This window comes from Phacochoerus africanus, chromosome 8 (genome assembly GCF_016906955.1).
Source record: "Phacochoerus africanus isolate WHEZ1 chromosome 8, ROS_Pafr_v1, whole genome shotgun sequence".
NCBI lineage: Eukaryota > Metazoa > Chordata > Mammalia > Artiodactyla > Suidae > Phacochoerus > Phacochoerus africanus.
Genome location: NC_062551.1, coordinates 95,976,547 through 95,996,844, shown reverse-complemented (window position 1 = coordinate 95,996,844; position 20,298 = coordinate 95,976,547). Strand labels below are relative to the sequence as shown.

The 20,298-nt window shown below is 49.7% G+C and overlaps 1 protein-coding gene and 1 long non-coding RNA gene across 12 annotated transcripts in view; one reads left to right on the top strand and one right to left on the bottom strand.

Annotated features, from left to right (window-relative positions):
* LDLRAD4 (low density lipoprotein receptor class A domain containing 4) overlaps positions 1-7,553 on the top strand; it is a 170,601-nt gene extending 163,048 nt beyond the window's left edge. For all 10 annotated transcript variants that reach the window (XM_047793598.1, XM_047793596.1, XM_047793593.1 and 7 more), the window contains 2 exons: positions 5,355-5,405; positions 6,675-7,553. In XM_047793598.1, coding sequence (XP_047649554.1) covers positions 5,355-5,405; positions 6,675-7,163 — 540 coding nt within the window. In that variant the 3' untranslated portion in view covers positions 7,164-7,553. The remainder of the gene's footprint in view (positions 1-5,354; positions 5,406-6,674) is intronic.
* A 422-nt stretch (positions 7,554-7,975) lies between these two features.
* Positions 7,976-14,837, bottom strand: LOC125134374 (uncharacterized). 2 transcript variants are annotated; one of them, XR_007136620.1, is made up of 2 exons: positions 14,107-14,837; positions 7,976-12,539 (listed from the first exon to the last, which is right to left on the bottom strand). It is a non-coding gene; the product is annotated as an uncharacterized LOC125134374 (long non-coding RNA). The 2 variants fall into 2 exon arrangements; XR_007136621.1 differs by lacking the exon at positions 14,107-14,837 and adding an exon at positions 12,788-13,255.
* Positions 14,838-20,298: the final 5,461 nt, after the last annotated feature.

Here is a 20,298-nt window from a genome sequence, read left to right as displayed (position 1 = left end):
GCGACAAAAGCCGGATGTGTTCTTGCTGAGTTGGCCTTGCCTTAGTGCTTGGAGCCTGGTTTATGTGATTCAGGAGTTTTGAGACTTGTCTCGATTTCATTATCTTGGACCGCTAAGTAATGGGAAAACAGTAGAAGGGCCTCAGTCTTCCAGACACATCTCTGGCTGGCCCTGAGAGATGTTTGCACCTGTCGCTGGAGCCTCTCCAGAGCTAGGAGAGGCCTTTCTGACAGCCTACCCTGTAGCCCAGCCCTCAGGGCCAGCCAGCCTGCCTGGACGAGGTGGAGGTAGCTGGCCACCGACTAGGAACAGCGGAGGGACAGGAACATTTTCTTCGCTTCGAACCACGTGAATTCTGCTTGTGCAGCCATTTTGACCTGTAAAACCAGCAATTTCAATTAACAAAATAACTAAAGGAGTTGTGTCGGGCATGTCTTCATTACCAGCTGCTGCAGGGATTAAATCAACTATGAAGTACGGTGCATGGCCTCCCTGGAGCCAAAGCAGCGCCAGGCCGGCAGTTGGGGCCCCAGCCTCACCAGCCCTGCCAGCTCTGTGGGGACGCCGGGAAGGATGGGGCAGACATTCGTCCCCCAGAGACCCTTCCTACGGAATTCAGCCGTGGCCTTGGGTGGGGCCAGTGTTTGTGGTTCCCCCCACAGGCTGTCTTGACAAAAGTTGCTCCATCTTGTAAGAACGGGGAGATTTCACGTAAAAATGGAAATTTACACCTTTCCTTGAAAAGCGAGCATATCGGCCACACTGGCTTGTACTCCTGCTTTGCTGCCCGGGCTGGGGCCGACCTCTGGCTGGGGTCCCACCCCTGCATGGGGCCTCAGCTGCAGGCAGCTTTGCCTGGTGATTGCTTTTAGAGAAAACAATTTCTTCTGCCCTCATGTCTCCACTGTAAAGCTGAAAACAAAGATGGATAAAGAGGGCCATTGGCTCCCAGAAAAATGAGAGGACTTCCTTGTGGAAGTAAGATCATTCTCACTAGATGGGCTGTTCAGCCAGGTGAGTCTGGGCAGGACAGCTGCCCAGGCCCGTGCTTGGGGCAGGGCCACAGTCTGTTGGCTCCTCTCCATCCCCGGATGCCTCGAGAAGCCACTCTGGCTACACTGCAGGTATGGCCAGGTCCAGGGAAGGGCAGGCCCACAGCCCATTCTGGCCCCTCTGCCTCAGCCTTAGCTCATCCCTGCCTACGTCAGCCTGCATTAGGAAAGCATTTCTACAATGATAGATGTGAACCATTTTCAGTGCAAAAAATGAGCGCCTGATGGTGAGGTGTAGCGGGCGAGGCTCTGACCGCTGGCTGGTCCAGGGCACAGGCTCCCTATGCTGGATTCCTGCCACCCCGTTTCAGGCACTGGATCCTACCGTCTGCCTCCTGTTTGTCTCTGCAGGAGCATGCCTTTTGCAGACCAGCTATTTAAAAGGTTCCTCCTTGAAGCATTAGGAGATTAAACAATTTTAAGAGCTTCAAATGAGAATGTCTCCTTCAAGTAAGAGAAAGGAGGCCAAGTTGCTGGCAGAAATTGGATAAGGACGCTGGGCCATAGGTATAACACAGCGAATCCCCAAGACATGTCTTTAAAGCAAGCGAGTAACTCAGATCATCTTTATGCTGGTGAGCTTGTTCGGAACGGTTCTAACGTTACCTTCAGAGCTTACAGGTTATTATTAGTAACATTTTCAAGACGCTTTTTAAAGAACTTTTCAATGATGGCAAGTCTTCCTTTTTCTTATCTGTTCTCTGAGGATGGATTTGATTTTTGGTACCAGCCAAACTTTGTTTAGAGTCTTCAGATGTTGCTGATGAAGTTCATGATATCGTTTTGGTGTACAGCCCAGGGCGACAATGAGTAAGGCTGGTGTTAGCTGAGCTGCAAGCTGGCGCTGTAGAGAAAGGTTGGAAGGACACAGGGAGTGGAGGTGGACAGAGGGAGGGCCTGGCCTGTGTTAAGACTCCTGCGAGGAGACGTGTCTGTGTGGTGCTTTTATAGTGAGAACACACCCTCTGCTCACGTAGGCTGATGCTCGAGACTGTCCCAGACTGTTCTGAGCATCTGTAGCCTACGGCCTCCCAAGGGAGTGCATTTGAACATGGTCTGTATTGTGACAAACAAGCTATCCTCAGAGTTTTAACTAAAATTGATAAAAATTTTTATGAACCAGTTTTAGCAGCCTTCTAAATAGGCATTATCATTAATAATCTAAGTTTGTTTCATCTCTTTTTACTTTGTTCCTAAAAATTGGTGTGGTTTGTTCTGGGGGAAAAAAATCCTCTAATTCTAATTCCGAGTGGCCCTTGTTGGGGAGGCTCCCAGGGCTGTCAGAGACACCAAGGGAGGTGGCCGGGGCCTGGCTTTGTCCCCCCCACCAGCTCTGTGGCCGCAGGGAAGCACTCGCTCTGTGCCTCTCACATGCAACAGGAGGCTCACGCGTGTGGGTCCCCCTGGCGCCCACGCTCGCTGCTCACTCTCCCAGCCGAGCCCAGGAGGCACTGCACACTCCTTTGCTGCCTGCTTCCTAGTGGCCTCACTGATCTGTTCGGTGTTCTGCACATGGAAGGGTTCGCTTTCTTCTCTTCCCAGCAGAGCTTCCTTCGAGATTTGTCTTTCTCTCAAGGGCCGAGCCCTGGGTGGAGTGGAGTTGGGAGGGAGAGGTAGCTGGAGAGTCTGGTTCAGGGAGGACACTGACGTCATGAGGAGCTGCCCTCACACCTGAGCAGTTACTGCCGTCCTCGGGCACAGTGGTGGGAGAGGCAGTAGCCCTGAAGCCTTAGCTGCTGGAGAGGCTGCCCGGGGAAAGGAAGAACAGAGAAAACTGATTTTATCAGAAGGCAAAGGTGTTGCTGCAGATGCAAACATCAGTTTTGCCAATGCTTTGAAAGTCTCACCCTAGGACAGGGAGAAAAACAGATTTTCAAATATTTAAGGCCATGTGATATGTTCATTCACTGGGAAGGGGGAACCCTTGAGTAGAAGCCAAAATATTCAGCAGGGGCCTTGCTTTGCACAAACTGTGTCACCACAAAGGGATTTACACACACTGCTGTCTGAGGTTACATCTGCAGAGTGGGCCGTCCCAGCTCAAGGCCACTTGCCCTCACAGACCCGCACCTGGGTGGATGTTAGGGCTTGTCTGTCTGGTAATACGAAGTTGTCACCACCTTTGTTCTGGGAAAAACCAGAGAGTGAAGAGGGGGCCTGCTCACACACAGGATGTGGGGCCCACTTCCTTCTCCCCACAGCTGGATGCCCTTCTAAGTGTCCTGGGGCTGGAGGGATAGCCTGGTGCATCCTGCTCCATTCCAGTGTCTCCAGTAACCTTACTAGGAACAGGTACACCAGACCTGGCTTGAGAATGAGGCCAGTAAGAAAGCAAACTGGAGTGTGCTGAGCGGCCAGAGGGGGCAGGCCAACTTGCTTGTGTCCCAGCAGCTTCCCTGAGGTGACAGAGGGTGGGGTGGCCCAGAACCTTCAGCCTGTGGCGGATGAAGATGAGGATGAACTGGTTGGCCGTGAAGTGACAGTGGACAGTCCCCACAAGGAGACAGCTGGGACAGAGGGAGTGCGTTCGGGTGAAGGTACAGGCAAGGTCTTGTTCCTGTGGCACCACAATCTTACTTCACGGCTTGCCTGAGTGTAATGAAAGGTGACTGTGTGGGTGTGAGCACCTGCACCCTTGAGACAGAAGGTGGTTCCTAAAGGAGCAGACAGGGAAAACTCCTCCCATCTGCAGATGAAGAAATGGGGTCTCAGCTCAAGGTTCCAGCCCAGGGGACAAGGTGGCATGCGTCGTTCTCATGAGGGGCCCTGGGCACTGGGCATGGGTGCTGAGAGGCCCTGCGGGGATCCTGGCAGCAGAGGGGAGGCCAGGGCAGTGCTGCGGGATGAGGTCTATGGCGGGATCCACAAGGGGCCATGTGAGCCTGGAGGGAGAGTGTGGCCCCTGAGGCATCCCCCCCACTGCCCACCAGGAGCAGGCCAAGGGGCCAGAAGGGTGGGGGGACCAGGAGGGGTGCCACCAGCAGGAGGGGCTCCAGGCTGCCAGAGGCCAAGAAGCATGTGGGGATCTGGGAACAGGGAGGCAGATGAGAATGTGCTGAAATACGAGTGTGTGGAAGGCTTGGGGGCCTCGGCTGGGCACTTTTCCAGTTTTGCTCATTTCTAGGGAACTAAGTCATTGAAGATGGTCATTCCATTTTGAGAACATGTGCCACCCCTTCCGGGGGCCTCCCTGCCCAGTTCACCTGGCCGCCACACTGTGCACTGAGCGTCTACCTGCTGTTGCGGTTGCAGGAGTGGAACACTGAAAGATGTTCTGTGTAGCTCTCAACGAGAGTGACTGTGCCCCTGGATGCAGAGGAGCAGGCCCGAGGCTCGGACACTTGTCCCTCTGTCATCGTTACAGTTGTTTGTATACTCAGGCAGGCATTCAGCCCAAACTTGCTCTGAACGCAGCTGCTCTGTGGGTAACCCAGGGGGACACACCTGCTTGCAGTGAGGAGTGCCCTGCTGGATTGTGGCCCACATGGGCTCAGGGGAGATGGCATTTGCCTCTGAGACCTGGGGCTGTTCACACCACAGGAGGCCATGAAGGCACAAGGTCATATTCACATATTCCTGGGGACCTAGAAAGACAGGCACCTGTTAGTCACAGCCCAGCAGATGCTAATAGCCAACAACTTGGGTTCAACAGGGGTACTATACGGAAATGCTCTGCAAAGTTTATGGCATTAGAAGTGACCTTTATCATGCCTTCTGTTTGTCACCTTGTCAGTCTGGCCAAACCTTTTTTATTTTTATTTTTTGCTTTTTTAGGGCTGTGCCCATGGCATATGTAAGTTCCCAGGCTAGGGGTCGAATTGGAACTGCAGCTGCCGGCCTACACCACAGGCACAGCACCAGATCTGAGTTGCATCTGTGACCTACATCTCAGCTCACAGCATTGCCAGATTGTTAACCCACAGAGCAAGGCCAGGGATGGAACCTGCATCCTCATGGATCCTAGTCGGGTTTGTTACCGCTGAGCTATGACGGGAACTCCTGGATGAACTTTTTTGAAAAAAAGCTATTAAGCAGTTAGATGTCAGGGTTCGCCTGCCTTGTAAGCATTTGTACTGAAGAATCAACTTACCAGAAGATGCCCAGAGGGCTCTCACGCTTGGGGATCTGACCCTCTGTGGCCACAATTCTCCATCAAGGTGTGGGTGACACAGGACTTGGGCCTCTTCTATTCCGGGTGGTAACAGCCCGCTCGCCTTGGAGGGTGAGCTCTTGGCTTTGGGTGCAGCTGTGCAGACTAATGACCTTCCTGTGATATCGTTCCCCCACCCTCCATTCTGCCAGGAAGGACGCCTGTGGCCTTCAGACGGCTCTGGACCTCGGCCTGCCTCAGAGGTAAGGGGCTGGACATGGGGGGCGGTGGCAGGAGAGGGGAATGAATCAGGTCAGTGGATGGATTGAACCTGTCAGCACAGATGAAGGTCAAAGGCCTGCCTATAACTTGACTTAGGAGGTAGGGGAGGGGCTGCCCTAGCAGCCCCCAGGCCTGTGATTCTCTGGCCAAAGCGCCTCAGAAAATCTCGGATGTTCACTTGATGCCTTAAGCTGCCAAGGATGAGATGATGGGTGTGGTGCAGCTTGTAAACATCATGCCACCATTCACCCCATCTCCCAGTTGAAAGCATACGACTAAAAATAAGTTAAACCACAGTGTGAAAGAAGTTGATGGATGAACATACATCTTTGCATACATATATATATCCTTCCTCTAGAAGAAATCTAGGTGGTGGGGTGGCAGTGGGTCAAGAAACAGAGTGCCTTGATTCTTTTGGGGGGAAAAAACCATCTATAATCCTATTTACTTTGGAATATAAAAATTTTCATGTCAGTAACCAAAAATAACTGCAGGAAAGAAATAACTGCAAAAACCGGGGGAGTTCCTGTCCTGGCACAGTGGTTAATGAACCCAACTAGGAACCATGAGGTTGTGGGTTCGATACCTGGCCTTGCTCAGCCATGAGTTGTGGTGTAGGTCACAGATGCGGCTCAGATCCCGAGTTGCTGTGGCTCTGGTGAAGGCTGGTGGCTACAGCTCCCATTAGATCCCTAGCCTGGGAACCTCCATATGCTGCAAGTGTGGCCTTCAGAAAGACAAAACAAAATCTGGGAACCAGAAAGAAAAGCAGTCACTTGTTAGCTATTTTTAAAGGAATACCTTGGAAAGGGCACCAAGTTCCTATAAATGATTCATACTTGACCCAGTGCCTCGTGCCTGCTCCAGGGACATCCCGGGAGAGGTTACAACTTAAATTTACAGTGGAAACCCTGCCCACTCCCCAGTGCTCTGAATCGCAGGCACAGATGCAGGCAGGGGCTGCGTGCCTGAAGCAGGCCCCAAGGAGGTGGGCAGGCAGGGGGGCTCCTGCTTTCCCGTGACCCGGTGGGACGCATGTAAGCGCAGTGACTCCATTAATCCCACCTTTTCAGTTAACCAGTTATCCAGAGTGAACCATCGTGGTTTGGGAAGGTTGTGGAAGTCATGAGGAATGAGAAGACGACCCTTTCCTTCCTCGAATGAATAGTCGTTTCCTGGTTTTGTCGGGGAAGAAGTTTTCAGCCGGGTGGGAACAGACCAGGCGTGAACTTCCCTTTCTGTCCGTGCAGCTCATGTTCGGCCCGCGGTTCAGGGACGGGGTGCCCGGCCCCGCCTTCCTCCAGAGGGAGCGGGACAGGTTCGGCGGCTTCCAGCCCACCTACCCCTTCGTGCAGCGCGACATCGACCTCCCCCCCACCATCTCCCTGTCGGATGGGGAGGAGCCGCCCCCGTACCAGGGGCCTTGTGCCCTGCAGCTCCGGGACCCTGAGCAGCAGCTTGAGCTCAACCGCGAGTCTGTGCGGGCCCCGCCCAACCGGACCATATTCGACAGCGACGGGCTGGCATCGGTGCGCAGCGGAGGCCCGTGCCCGCCCAGCAGCCACTCGGGCATCAGCGCCAGCACCTGCAGCAGCCACGGGCGAATGGAAGGGCCGCCCCCGCCCTACAGCGAGGCCATGGGCTGTCCCCGCGGCTCCGCCCCCGCGCCCCCCAGGGCACCCGGGAGCATAGTGCCGCCCGCCCAGGGCAAGGACAGGAAGCCTGGGGACCTCGCCTGACCCGCCGGGCACAGGTGCCAGAGGGAGTCGCCCCTCCACCCCGGCCAGCACAACGAGCGGTCTTTTCTGATCCCTCTCAGGGTAGCGGCAGGCAGACCAGACGGGAACAAACCTCCAGTCTGGCTGCAGTGTTCATGGAGGCAGTGTGGGGACAGGGCTGGTTGTGGCAAAAGGTGTGCATGGGGACCCAGGAAAAGGGGTGCTTGGAAGACAGTGGGGGCGTTTGATTTATGAAAGCTGAGTTGGCAGAGGAAGAGACCAGAATGCCCTGTTTTTACAGTTAACCCGAGTACAGAGGAAAGTGCTATACATTACAGGGGTGAATCCTCGGTTTGCCCCCCCGCCCCAAACTGTGGAACTTTTGTTCTTAAAACATGATTCTAAATTCCTGTTTTGTGTGCCAAGGTATAAAGTGAAGTCAGATGAATGCAAGGAGTTAATTTGTGTTGTGATGCTGCGTTTTTAAAAGTTGCACTGTCTTCGTGTTTAAGATAACGAGGAAGCTTTACTTGAAGTTCTGTATGTTTTTTCACCTGTGGATGGTTGTTACCTCACAGCCATGCAAAAAAGGACATAGCCCCACATTCACCAAGAAGTTCATCACATCTCAGTGGATGCGTCACTGAAACATCTGCAACTTCTGGATGGAAGAGGCAAACCTCAGCATTCCCCTCTTGATCTCAGGCTGTGTGTTTAACAATGACCGACACCTGCACTTACACACCCAGGGCCACACAGTGCTGCCCTGGTCTGCCAGCAGCGCAGTTTCTTCCATCATTCAGATTTTTTTTTCACTGTAGCATGAAACATACTCAGATACACACGTTATTTTATGCAATAAATTGTTTAAAATGCAAGGTGGTTATTTGTATACTGTTGAAACCCGTGACTGCTCAGCGTGTTCCTGTGTTTGCCCCTTTCCTGGAAAACTGAGCTCAGGCCGGGATGGCTGGTTAGTACGACAGTTGGCAGTCCTCCCGCACAGCACGCTGGCCCGCACGGGAAGCCTTGTGTGAGGGAGGCTAGACTCTGCACAGGACAAAAAGCACAAGCTGCAGCCAAAATGCAACTAGAAAACTAACCTGAAATGCTGTTAGTCTGAGTTGGCTACTGTGTACATTTACAAACATTTCTCCTGTAAACCAGGAGACTTGTTACTTGCTCACTCCCTTTGGTGCACCCAGGGTGAGGGTGGGGGCTCTTCTGCAGCCCCCTGACTGCTCTCACAGGGATTCTGAGCTGCAGTTTGAGTGTCCCATGTCCTGGTCTTAGAGGTGGCTGCCCGGTGGGGGACCTTATACTGCCACTGCTAGTCCCACCCACCACTCCTCTCCTAGGCTCCCCCTGCTCGGTAGGTCCCTGGGTTGGGTCTGGTTTGGAGGACACCTCTCTCAGAAACATCCACAGCACTAGCCAGACTCCAGGAGAGAAGGTGGTCAGTGGCTGTCACTACGCTCCAGCCCTGCTGGGCAGCGTGCTCAGTGAGGGCTGTGGCGAGATCCCCAGGACACACAGAGATGGCCCCTGACACGTCAGCTGAGGGCCATGGGAACCTTGCCTGAGGGAGGTGGACTCGAGGGGCATGAGACTTCCTTTCACACCGCCAGTGAAGATGTCTGTCTAGCTAGGACCCCCTGGGGGGCTTGGGCAGATTATTGGCCAGGCATCCCCCTTGATGCAGCATGAGGAGCAGTGCTGATGGTGTCTTGGTTCCAAAGCTACACTTTGCTGGAGCGGGTGGGTGAAGCACAGGAAGCCTGTAGTCACTTGTAAGTGAGTGGATGTTTGGCAGGTGTCCACAGGCCTAGCCGAACACTGAATTCAAGTAACGTCAGTTATCCTTCTGGACAGAGGTTGCTCCCTTCACCACCCTAGAGAACTGCCTCTGATGGAAATTGTTGTTTGAAGATGCAGATGCATCAGACCAGGACTCGAATGGTCTCTGAGGCTGGACCTCCATAAGAATTAGTTTAAAAGCCAGGGTCATAAATTGGACCGTCAATTCTCAGACACACAGGGAGAAGGTGCTTTGGACCTCTGTTCCTTCAAAGGCTGCAGCCAGCCTGCTGCAGAAGGAAGAGCAACCGTGAAGACACATGTTGGTCATTGGGGCCTAACGTTCAGGATGATGGTGGAGCCCGCGGGTCCAGTTTAGAAACCAAGGTTTTAGGCCATTGGTGAGCAGTGGGTGGGAGTGGGGCTCCGTGACTTCTTTGTCCTAGCAACTCACAGGGCATGAAGCCCAGACACACCGAGTCCTGTTTACAGGAACATCCAGCACCTACTGGCTTTTTCAGAAAGCCTTGTTCCTCAGACACTAAGGCCGCCCTTTAGTACAGAGAATATTCTGCTAAACAAATTATGCATTTACCAAGTTATCTCTTCCATGACCAAAATTCATTATTAAAAAAACCTTGACAAGCATACCTTCTGACCACTGCACCATAGATATCCTTGGACACACAGCCCAAGTACAGCTGAGGGGCAGAGCTTAGGAAGGTTTGTCATGAGGACGACACTTAAACCCAGTCACCCTTGCTGGGAGAGAACATGGGCTAGCAGGAAGGTGGGAACCTTCCTCATGAGCAAGGAGACCTGCAATCAGATGAGTGCATCTTGAGCTTCAGGTTATCACCTCCATCCTCACTTACCTGGATCTTCTTGTCCAGGTGCACGAGACGGCCTCAGAGGCAAAGCACTGTCAGAAAGCTGCTCAGGGCGGACAGAGTCCATTTCCATCTCCACCTTCCATAGCAGCTCCCCCTGTCATGGCCACAGGCTGCCATCCTGGTGGGTCCTGCCGCAGGCAGGGGCTGGGGGATGCTCCCCACACCTCCGTGTCTGTGAAGGAAAAACTGGGAAGGATACTTGGCTTTTGTTAGTGTTTGGATCTTGTCTATACATTGAAACCAGAAATGCACCAGTGCTGGATGAGGGCCTTACCACCCCCATACCCCCAACCTTGACAGAAGAGCAGGAACCAGGCTCCCCCTCTGCTCAGCCTGTTCCCCAGTCACGACAGCCTTGGCAATGTGCAGACGCATTGCCAAGTCCCCGCAGTGTAAGGACAGTGTCTCTAAAGGGACATAGCAAATGCAGATGAAGGAATTGCTCTCACCCAGGTCTCATGCAGGTCCCAGAGACGTGGGTGGCTGTGGACATCCTTGCCAGCCCTTTATAGGAGTTAGGATTTTAGCTTAGGTGGTTTCACCTCCCACATGGCTGCATCTTGCACAGTTCAAGTTCACATTCACGGCTGGGATAACCTGCTGCCACTGCTGCTATCTTCCAGGTCAGCCGAGTGAGAAAGCTCACTCACAGAGAGGGAGCCGTACAGGCAGCACTGTTCTCAGTGTGTGTGACACATGGTGGGGGGTGTGTGTGTGTGTGCGCGCGCGCATGCGAAGTGCTGGGGTGGGAGCCACAGAGGCCAGGTAGCACTGTTCTCAGTGTGGGTGACTTATGGTGGGTGTGGGGCACGTGCTGGGGTGGGAGCCCTAGAGGCCGGCTACGTAGAACAGTCCTTTAAAGAGCTCGGGGAGGCAGTAGTTTTAAGTGGTCCAGGTGTCTTCAGCAGATGTGGGAACCAGGCCCCACCTCTGTGTGCCTGACCTACAATGGTGCTTTTCGGGGCCTGTCTTAGGTTTTCATGTGTAAGGTGCTGAATGCCAAGTGAAAACATTACACTCATTTCCTACCCAATGGGTAGAATAAACATTTCTTTACACTGCAATCTAATGTATAGATACCAATTTTAACAGAAATGGCATAGAATTTTTAAATGCCTATATGCTTTGTCCTCTTTTGTAAGGAATTTGCAAAAGGATGCACACAGATAAAAAGCCTATGTAGTTCATTTTCCTACTAAGCATCAATATTATAACGCACGGGCAACAAGTCCGAACAAGCAAGCCACAGCCTATGGCCAGCAAATATATAGCAATCAGACTTGAATCTGCATTGTGAAAATACTTCTAATGAAATAATTTAAAAAAATCCCACAGCTTTTTAGTCCCATCAGATGCTTATTTTAATCCCTTCAGTAAATGCTCAGTTGGACCAGTATTAGTTAGGAAAAAATACTGATTTTTCAACTTGAAGGGACCTTATATCCCATGTTGTAGAATGAAAGGGCAGGTCCCGTGGCAGAACCTCTCAGGGCAAGCACACTGGCTGGCAGCCCAGATGCCTTTGTGACCATCTGTCTCTGTGCCTTTCTGACAAACTGAAGCTGTGGAACCAATGGACAAGCAGTAGCATTTGCAGGAAAAATAACTCAGGACAAATCAGTGCACTTGACAGAAGCCTCACTCTCAGAAACAGCTTTGTTACCGGTTCTAATTAGCTGGCTGGCTCTCAGGCCAAGTCTTCCCTTTTGGGGTATCCCGGTGATCATGACCCCAGAACCAAAGTAGGTTTTGCTGCCAACTGGGGACCATGTTGCACGTCACAGACATCCTCTGACACACCATCTGCTTCCAACTCCGTTTTTAGTGTCTCACTGTGGCCTCTGCATTTGTCTTCAAACATTTTAATATTAAAAACAGAGAAGCCCATGACAGCGTTTGCTCTGTCAACCAGTGAATCGTGGGTATGAGCATGGAGCTTCCCAGTGCTGTCCACAGAGGCCATCAGTCAAGTTCCGCCCATCCGATGTCTCCAGTCTACTCTGTCATCAGAGGATGTTAACTCCAATGAATTCTGTGATTTGCTCTGTGCTGTACGTGCACAATGGACTCATACCCTTGTCCTCCAGAAAACAAGTTACTGACTGTTCTTAAACTGAAAACATCTCTGCAACTCTTGATGCGAACGGAGCAGAAGTCAGGCCTTCTTGGATCAACTTTTCATGGGAAGATGCAGATCTGTGTGTGCAGTGGCCTTGGTGGTTCAGCTCAAGGGCCAAGGACCCGGCTTGTCAAACACTGCCCCAGGTCCCACCTCTTGGGAGGAAGGCCAAACAGAGTGGATGTTTGAGACTCTGGACATCTGTTACCACACCATTGCTTCCTTTCCACAGAACTGATGGAGGCTGAAACTTTACTGTTAATGTCACTGGTTCATTTTCATGTGCTTGCTGGTATATTGCTATTTTTCATTTTATGGCTTTCCAATATCTCACTTTCTGGTGTAAAAGCTGTTTTCAAATATGTACAATATTATCCATAGCATTTAGTTCAATTTTCAGTAGGCTGCTTTATAATGAAAAAGCACAGCTGCATTTAAACTTTTTAGTTGTTCACATGAGCTATGATAATCCACTTACTTTTCAACATGATTCCCAGTTCTACACAGAAAGACTCCCAACTGTTGTGCCTGTTATCTGAGCAATGGTGATGTCTTTCTTAGACCCAAGTCTGTTGCCACAATAAGTACCTTTAAAGAAAGATGGTGCTCTAAGTGCTTTGTGTTATAAAATCAGCCTTTCCTGCTTGTACTTAATGCTGTGGTCAAACCATAGCTCAGAAATCATTAAAAATAATCAGTGCTACACATGTCTCCTTTTTTTCAACTTTCACAAAGTACACGGGGGGGGGGGGGGGGTACTACATGTGTTTCAAAACCTGTTTCAAAAATGGTTCTTATGGTTCCCCAGCTAACCTTCCCATTCAGCTCTTACTCACTCTGACTTTAGAAATCCTCATAGTCTGCTATAAACCCTGGTCAGATCACATCACAGTGCCGGGTCCTACAAACAACATTCAGGAATCGTCATCTGAGATGAGATGAGGTATTTCCTTCAGGCTCTGGACGCTGTCACAAAGAAACTGGAGTCACCTTAGCCCATAACTAGAAGGAGGCGTCTAAGAAGCATTCCACACAGGGCAGGTGCTCTCAAGGCTCAGGTCCTGGGTGTCAGAGGTTTTCAGTCCATTACAATGTAGCAAAAGGAACCTAAATTTCCTTCACTGACAAATGAGATATTATCTCTTAAGCTCTAAATAAAGATTCAGAGATGACTGAACACACAAAATCTTCATACAATCTACCAAACTACTTAGAATAAGCTGAGTTTAGCTTGGTTACAGGAAATAAATTACTTTTTTTTTTTTCAGGGCTGCACCTGCAGCACATGGAAGTTCCCAGGCTAAGGGGTTGAGTCGGAGCTGCATCTGTAAACTGTGCCGCAGCTTGTGGCAACACTGGATCCTTAACCCACTCAGCGAGTTCAGGGATTGAACCCCCATCCTCATGGATACCAGTCAGATTCTTAACCTGCTGAGCCACAACAGGAACTTCTACTTCTATTTTTTTTTCCCCCCCTTAGGGCAGCCCATGGCATATGGAGGTTCCCAGGCTAGGGGGTCCAGTCGGGGCTACAGCTACCGGCCTATGCCACAGCCACAGGAACGCCAGATCCGAGCTGCGCCTGCAACCCACACCACAGCTCACGGCTACACCAGATCATTAACCCACTGAGCGAGGCCAGGGATCAAACCCACAACCTCGTGGTTCCTAGTCAGATTCGTTTCCACTGCACCACAACAGGAACTCCTACTTTTGAATTTCTATATGTAAGGAACCTTAAAGTAAAACCTTAAAGTTCATTTAAATAACTGTATGGACCCAAAACTCTCATGAGTTTTAACTCTATGACTTACAACACTTATTTGATTTTTTTAAAGATTGTTTCGGAAAGGGGATTAGAAAGCTATGAAGAAGAAAATGGCTATAAAAAAAAGGATTTCTCTCCCTTAAAACAGCAAATAGTCACTGATAAATCATACTATGCTCTGGAATAAATTCTATAATCTCTTATTCAGCAGATATTTGAGAAGTATGACAGAATATTCCCCAAACTTCCATCCCGCAGTGAAGGTAAGATGGGTATAAGCCTTCCTCACAGAGAAAGTTCCACACAGGAGGGGAGATTCCTCCCTGACTGGGCTCAGTAAACACTGAGGAGTCCACGAGGTTGAAGGTCTGGGTGCAGGGAGGTTACCTGGAGCTGTCCTGGAGGAGGCAGCAGGAGATGGTCAGTGGTCCCACTGGTATCCACCCTGGGCAGCGGGGCTCAGCATGGCACTGAGAGATGACAGGAGGCGGGATGTCTCCACTGATGAGGCCTGTGGGACCCCGTCCTGTGCCCTGGCTGTGTGTGCTGGGCAATCTCCAGAGGCTGCTGATGACCCGGGGAGCTGTCCATCAGGCTGGAGCTGAAGTGACAGGGATCAAGGAGCCTGGCATGAGCCTCGAGAGCCCAGGCACTGCCAGCCAGGGAGGTGTCCAGACCCACATCCTCCACACAGGCCACACTCTGCATAGGACAGAACAGCCCTCTCCCCAGCCTGGTATTTGAGGAGCTCCCACTGCACTTTGGGGCCTCCCTGGACCCCAGGCCCTGCCACTCTTTTTTGGACTGACTTCTGTTTGCTGGCTTGTCTGTGAAAGAGCAGAGCTACCAACTGCTAAGCAGATGGACAAGGAAGCGCTCAGGCAGCCCTCTTCACACCATCAAGGGGACATGTAGAAAAACAAGGTGTGCATGAAAGAAACCTCCAGAACCTTTCAGAGATCCACTCATAGTGGCCTTGGAATAAACACTTTGACCCTCTATGACGACACCTGAATTTATAATTAGCCTGTTACTTAAAACATCATAATCAGATTTCTGTCATTACACTGTTTTTTAGGTTTTTTTTTGTCTTTTTGCCTTTTCTAGGGCCGCTTCCGCAGCATATGGAAATTCCCAGGCTAGGGGTCTAATCGGAGCTGTAGCCGCTGGCCTACGCCAGAGCCACAGCAGCTCGGGATCCGAGCTGCGTCTGCAACCTACACCACAGCTCATGGCAATGCCGGATCCTTAACCCACTGAGCAAGGCCAGGGATCGAACCCACAACCTTATGGTTCCTAGTCAGATACGTTAACCACTGAGCCATGACAGGAACTCCGTCATTACAGTTTCGATGTTTTGCTTTGAATGGATTCTAATTAAAATGCATGTTTTAGAAGAGCCCAATAGTAAAAATAAACAAACACACAAACAAAAAAAACCCCCCAAACTTTACATTTGGAAAGTTCATTGTTTTGATGTCATGTTTCTGTCCAGACTTTGGGCTTTTGCCCTAATGCAAACCTCATTCATCTTTATAGGCTCACTTTTCTTTTTCGCTTTTTAGGGCCACACATGTGGCATATGGAAGTTTCTAGGCTAGGGGTTGAATCAGAGCTGCAGCTGACGGCCTACACCACAGCTCATGGCAAGGACAGGATCTAAGGCCAGGGACTGAACCCGAATCCACATGGATACTAGTCGTGTTCGTAACCCCCCATGCCACAAGGGGAGCTCCCATACACAAACTTTTGAAAATCGGAAGAGCAAAAGCTCCAGTTCCAGTCACTTGAACAACACAGTGGTAACTGAAATAGACTTTCAAAGGCCCTACCAGGAAGCAGTATATGTATTTATGCACACCTGTGTACAGCTGCTCCTCTGTGATGTAATGTGTTGGGAGGCCAGTCGAATTTCGTGTGTACCCTGGTAGTGCTGTAAGGATCTGGAGTAAGCAGCTTTACACCACAGTGCAGACTCTGATCTCGCAAATGGTAGGCCAGACACCCACCCCTTGGCCTGCTCTCGGGCCCCAAGCTAGGCTGGGTCCAGCCCGAGCTTTTGTGTGGGAGCCTGAGGTCCCACTTCTGTGAGATTTCCTGCTTACTGGTCAAGGGCGGCACAGGCTTTGGAACTTACAGACTGGGGGGCTCAAGTATCAGCTCCATTGCCACATGTCACGTGGACAACAGGGCACTGTCGGGAAGGCTGGAGGGTGTCCTGCCACGCACAGCCCCAGCACAGGGAGCTACTATTGCAGCCTTCCTTGCCAAACAAGCCCAGTCCCTGTGGGCTGGGAGCCAGCACTGCCATGACACTGGCTCTACGCCCTCAGTGGTGACAGGTGCGGCTGCCACTCTTCCCGCTGCAGCAGTCCTGGCCTCGGGAGCTGGGGCAGCCCTGCCACAATGGAGAAGGTGGCCCCGGGCCCAGGACCTCCTCCCCACAGGTTAAGTAAAATATATCTGCATTGTTTCTCATTACTCTAAGTGTGTATAGTCTTTGTAGTTAAATGTTCTATGTGTTGGGGGGTATTCTTACAGTCTTAGTAATAAACTGTGACAATCCTAAGGGATAATAGTTAAAATAACTTCCCGCCTTGGCCCCCATTTTGTCCTCCTCTGGCTTCCTTTCTGTGAGGGGCAGGGGAACTGTTCCTAATCTGAGACTGTCCTGGCCCCCATGCCACGTGTGAACCCTCTTACTAACCCGATCTGCCCAGGAGCAAGTGGGCTTGCCTCACTGTCAATCTCTGCTCCTGGGGAGGCAGCCTAATGGTTCTTAATCAGGGGCACACTGTGCACTTGGTGCTAAAAGTTGCCACCAATGCCAGCTTCTGATGCCTCGACATTCTGGTGATTGTCCCAAAGTAAGTAGAAAATTCCAATCGGAGCTGCTCGAGTGTCACAAATACAGGCTCAAATGCTGAGGCCACTGCTGAGCCCCTCAACAGAAAAGCAATAGGAAAAGCAAACACACTTTTTTAACCAAGGAGGAATGGGGTATTTCCTGAGATCAAATCCTCTTGGACAATGAAATATTAAACATGTTTTGATGCCTAAAAACTAGGTCTAATCACCAGTTTGGATACCTGCTCTCAAGTATGGATGTGGGTGTCTGAAAATAGCTAATAACCCTGTGCTGCCAAGTCAAGCTGGACAGTGACAGGGCTCCAGCAAACGTTCCCCAGCTGTCAGGCTGTGGGACGAAGGAAGCAGAAGCACAGGCAGGAAAGAATGCCCCTTTTCTGTGATCATAAAGGTCCAAAGCAAGGACTTCACCTTAGTTCCTGGCATGACTGGAAAAGTGCTAAACCAGCAGCTGGGATCCAAATGTCAGGTTCAGCTCTCCTGCTCGCCCTTCCTCAGCTGAAATATTCTAAAGTTACCCACTACAGACAAAATTCTATGTAAGTTCTCTGTAAGCCTAGGGTGTATGACTCCGAAAACTCTTATCTAAAATGCTTCCAAAATAATGCAGTTATTACTAAATGGCCTGGATTTCTCAACAAAAATTGACTAGATTTTGTAGACAAGTGTTTGATAGTTCTTCCATCATCTCTAGCAGGAGAATAAAAAGAAAATGACAGCAGAGCACCATGGCAATCCCACCCTGTGCCACCATCTCCAGACCAAGCTTGAGGGGAGGGGATGCAAGGGGAGGACACAGCAGTTGGTGTCTGAGGACATCACAGTCCCACCTTTCAGGGGCGCATGCTCAGAGAGAACACAAGTAGCCACCATTCTTAGGGAAGTAAAGCACTAACCACAAGTCACCACATGTCCAAAGAAAATACCAACTCAAATGCAACAAAAGACAAACTAGTAAAAATGTGCTTCAAATCCTTGTAGCATCTCAAATCTTGTACTTAGAGGTGCATTACAAGGTAACAGCTTAAATATTTGTGTATATACAGGAAATCCTCTAAGTTCTTTTTCTTAAAAAAAAACAAAAAAAACCCCTAGTTTTAAGGGGTTAAAACATCCCACTGGCTTACCCCAATTAGATTATATTAGGTAGGTTTCATACAGATGATATTAGATATATTTCATATACCTTATACTTAAGAGTAACCTTGTGAAATTATCCACACGGGATAAAAGGCTGCCTTTCACTGAGGATCTGATTAGAAGGTCAGGAAACACCTGCAAGCTTTCTGTCCCGCTCTTACTGAAGAGGGACAGAGAGAGGAAGCACACTCTGGCCAGTGCGGGACAGCCAGGCCTGCTCTGCACACAAACTTGCCTTTTTTGTTTTGCACTTCAGAGAGTTCTCTAACATTTGCATTGGTCAAAATCTAAAGCAGAAAGAGCTGGAGAGAGGGAAGGGGGGAGAGAGAAGGAAGGAAAGAAGGAAGAAAGGTTCATGTGATCCTCACTTTCGGGAAGAATGAGGATATATTCTGGCAGCAGGTGGAACACCTGTGAACTGCTCTACAACTTCTGCTCCTATGGATGATGTTGGCCCAGAGAAAACACAATGTTCGCCCTGGATTCCACCAGCACTTTTACCTGTAAGGAGAAACCACATGTGCTGAGAAGGACTCCTGAGGCTTTGCACTTGCCCAGGATGACTGTGCAACTGGGTTACCGGAATAACTCTGCCCTGACAGCTTCTGGAATCAAGAATGTGTACTCTCTGCTCAGAGTATCATTCTTTACAAATAAACAGATAACTTCCACAAGACAACAGTGTTGGTTCTGCCAGTCCAGTGCACCAGGAAGAATACAGCTTGGCTTTCAAAGCCTAACGCTGAAGAAGCCTGACAATCAAAAATATGTTTTGACAAGCTAAGATGAACCAGCTCGACACAGAAGTCACAAAGGAAAGGACCTCAAAGAGGGAAAACTACACTTGTCACAACTCAGCATTTCTGAGATATAAGTTCCATATTCAAAATGCAGGACAAAGATCTTTCAAGAATCAGAGGACCAGGCCGAAATTCACGGCTGAAGATAAATTCTGACCGTTCAAGTGTCTAAGGTAAGAATTCTTGCCTGTATTGTTCCTTTGGGCCAATGAGGCAAAAATCTTTAGGGTTCTATGTACCACATAGGTGGGCCAAGTGAAGATACAACAAAACTCCTCTATTTGCAGAATGAATAATTAAAAGCACCCACTTCTGGTTCTACAGATTTCTGGTTTAGTTCCCAAGGCACAGAGAGCCCCACACTCTTCTATCTGAACACTCTTGAGTTGTGCAACTCTGGCTTCTTGGCCAATGTGATTTGACCCACTGTAGACCATAGCTTGGAAAAAGCCAATCAAGTAAGCTTTTAAAAGCTACCAAAGCTACTTAAAACCAACACTGGTAACAATCTATCCTTTACTAATTCAGAAATGTATATCTCACAAATATCACCTGAAAAGATATCAGGAAAGATACACACACTCTTTCTGCCTCATTTGCTAACATACTCTGTTTCATTATTGTCACCATAGTCTACAATCTTGTTGCTTTGTTCCCAACATCTGAACTGGTTAAGAAACCCTGAAGATGAACTAAGTGGGAAGAACACAGGAAAGATATGGATGTGTCTAATGTATAACTTACTTCTTCAAACACTTCATCTGCCTAAACTGTTAAGATCTTTTTTTTTTTTTTTGGTCTTTTTGCCATTTCTTGGGCCGCTCCCTCGGCATATGGAGGTTCCCAGGCTAGAGGTCGAATTGGAGCTATAGCCCCCGGCCTAAGCCAGAGCCACAGCAACGCGGGATCCAAGCCGCATCTGCAACCTACACCACAGCTCATGGCAACGCCGGATCGTTAACCCACTGAGCAAGGGCAGGGACCGAACCCGCAACCTCATGGTTCCTAGTTGGATTCGTTAACCACTGCGCCACGACGGGAACTCCATAAACTGTTAAGATCTTTATAAAATTCCTGGAATGATAAGATCACTGCAATAAGACAAGCCAGTAGCTCCATTTCCTCCTAGAGCATAAAGGACTACAGTAGTATCATCCATTGGTACATAAATGGATGGTAGATTCTGTAACAAACTGAAGATTTTATTTGAAAGCAGAGCTTTACTATTTTCACCAGTAGCAGGAAGGTAACCTTAATATAGGTACTGTGTACTCTCTCTCCTTTGCTGGAATCTGCAATCAGGATGCTGTTGTACGTGAAGCAGTAAAAGACATCTTTTGGTACTTTAAAAGACTGGTTTGGTTATTTTCTTGAATAAACTCAGTCTTCTATGTAATCTAGTTTTCATTTCAATTGTTAATTTGCTGAGCAAACACTTCTCATCCATTTTATAGATGTTAAGTCTCAGCCATGCTCCCTCTTTACCATGTCAACAATCCTATCTAAATACAGACATGTACACCAGACACACACAGCAAGGACAGGTTTACTGTAAATGAAACAGGGTTTAGGGTACTTACCCCACATGCTCTGGAAGAGTGAACTTGAAACGCAGGGCTCTCCTGTAGCTGCCTGCTGCAATTACTCCTCCCTGCACATTCCAGAGCCCCCTTTCGCTTTCTATAGCTTCCCTTAAGGACTAGGTTAGCAACGGGATAGCAGCAGCTCCTAAAGATCAAATGTTCCCAGTACCAAATAATGACAAGAAAAC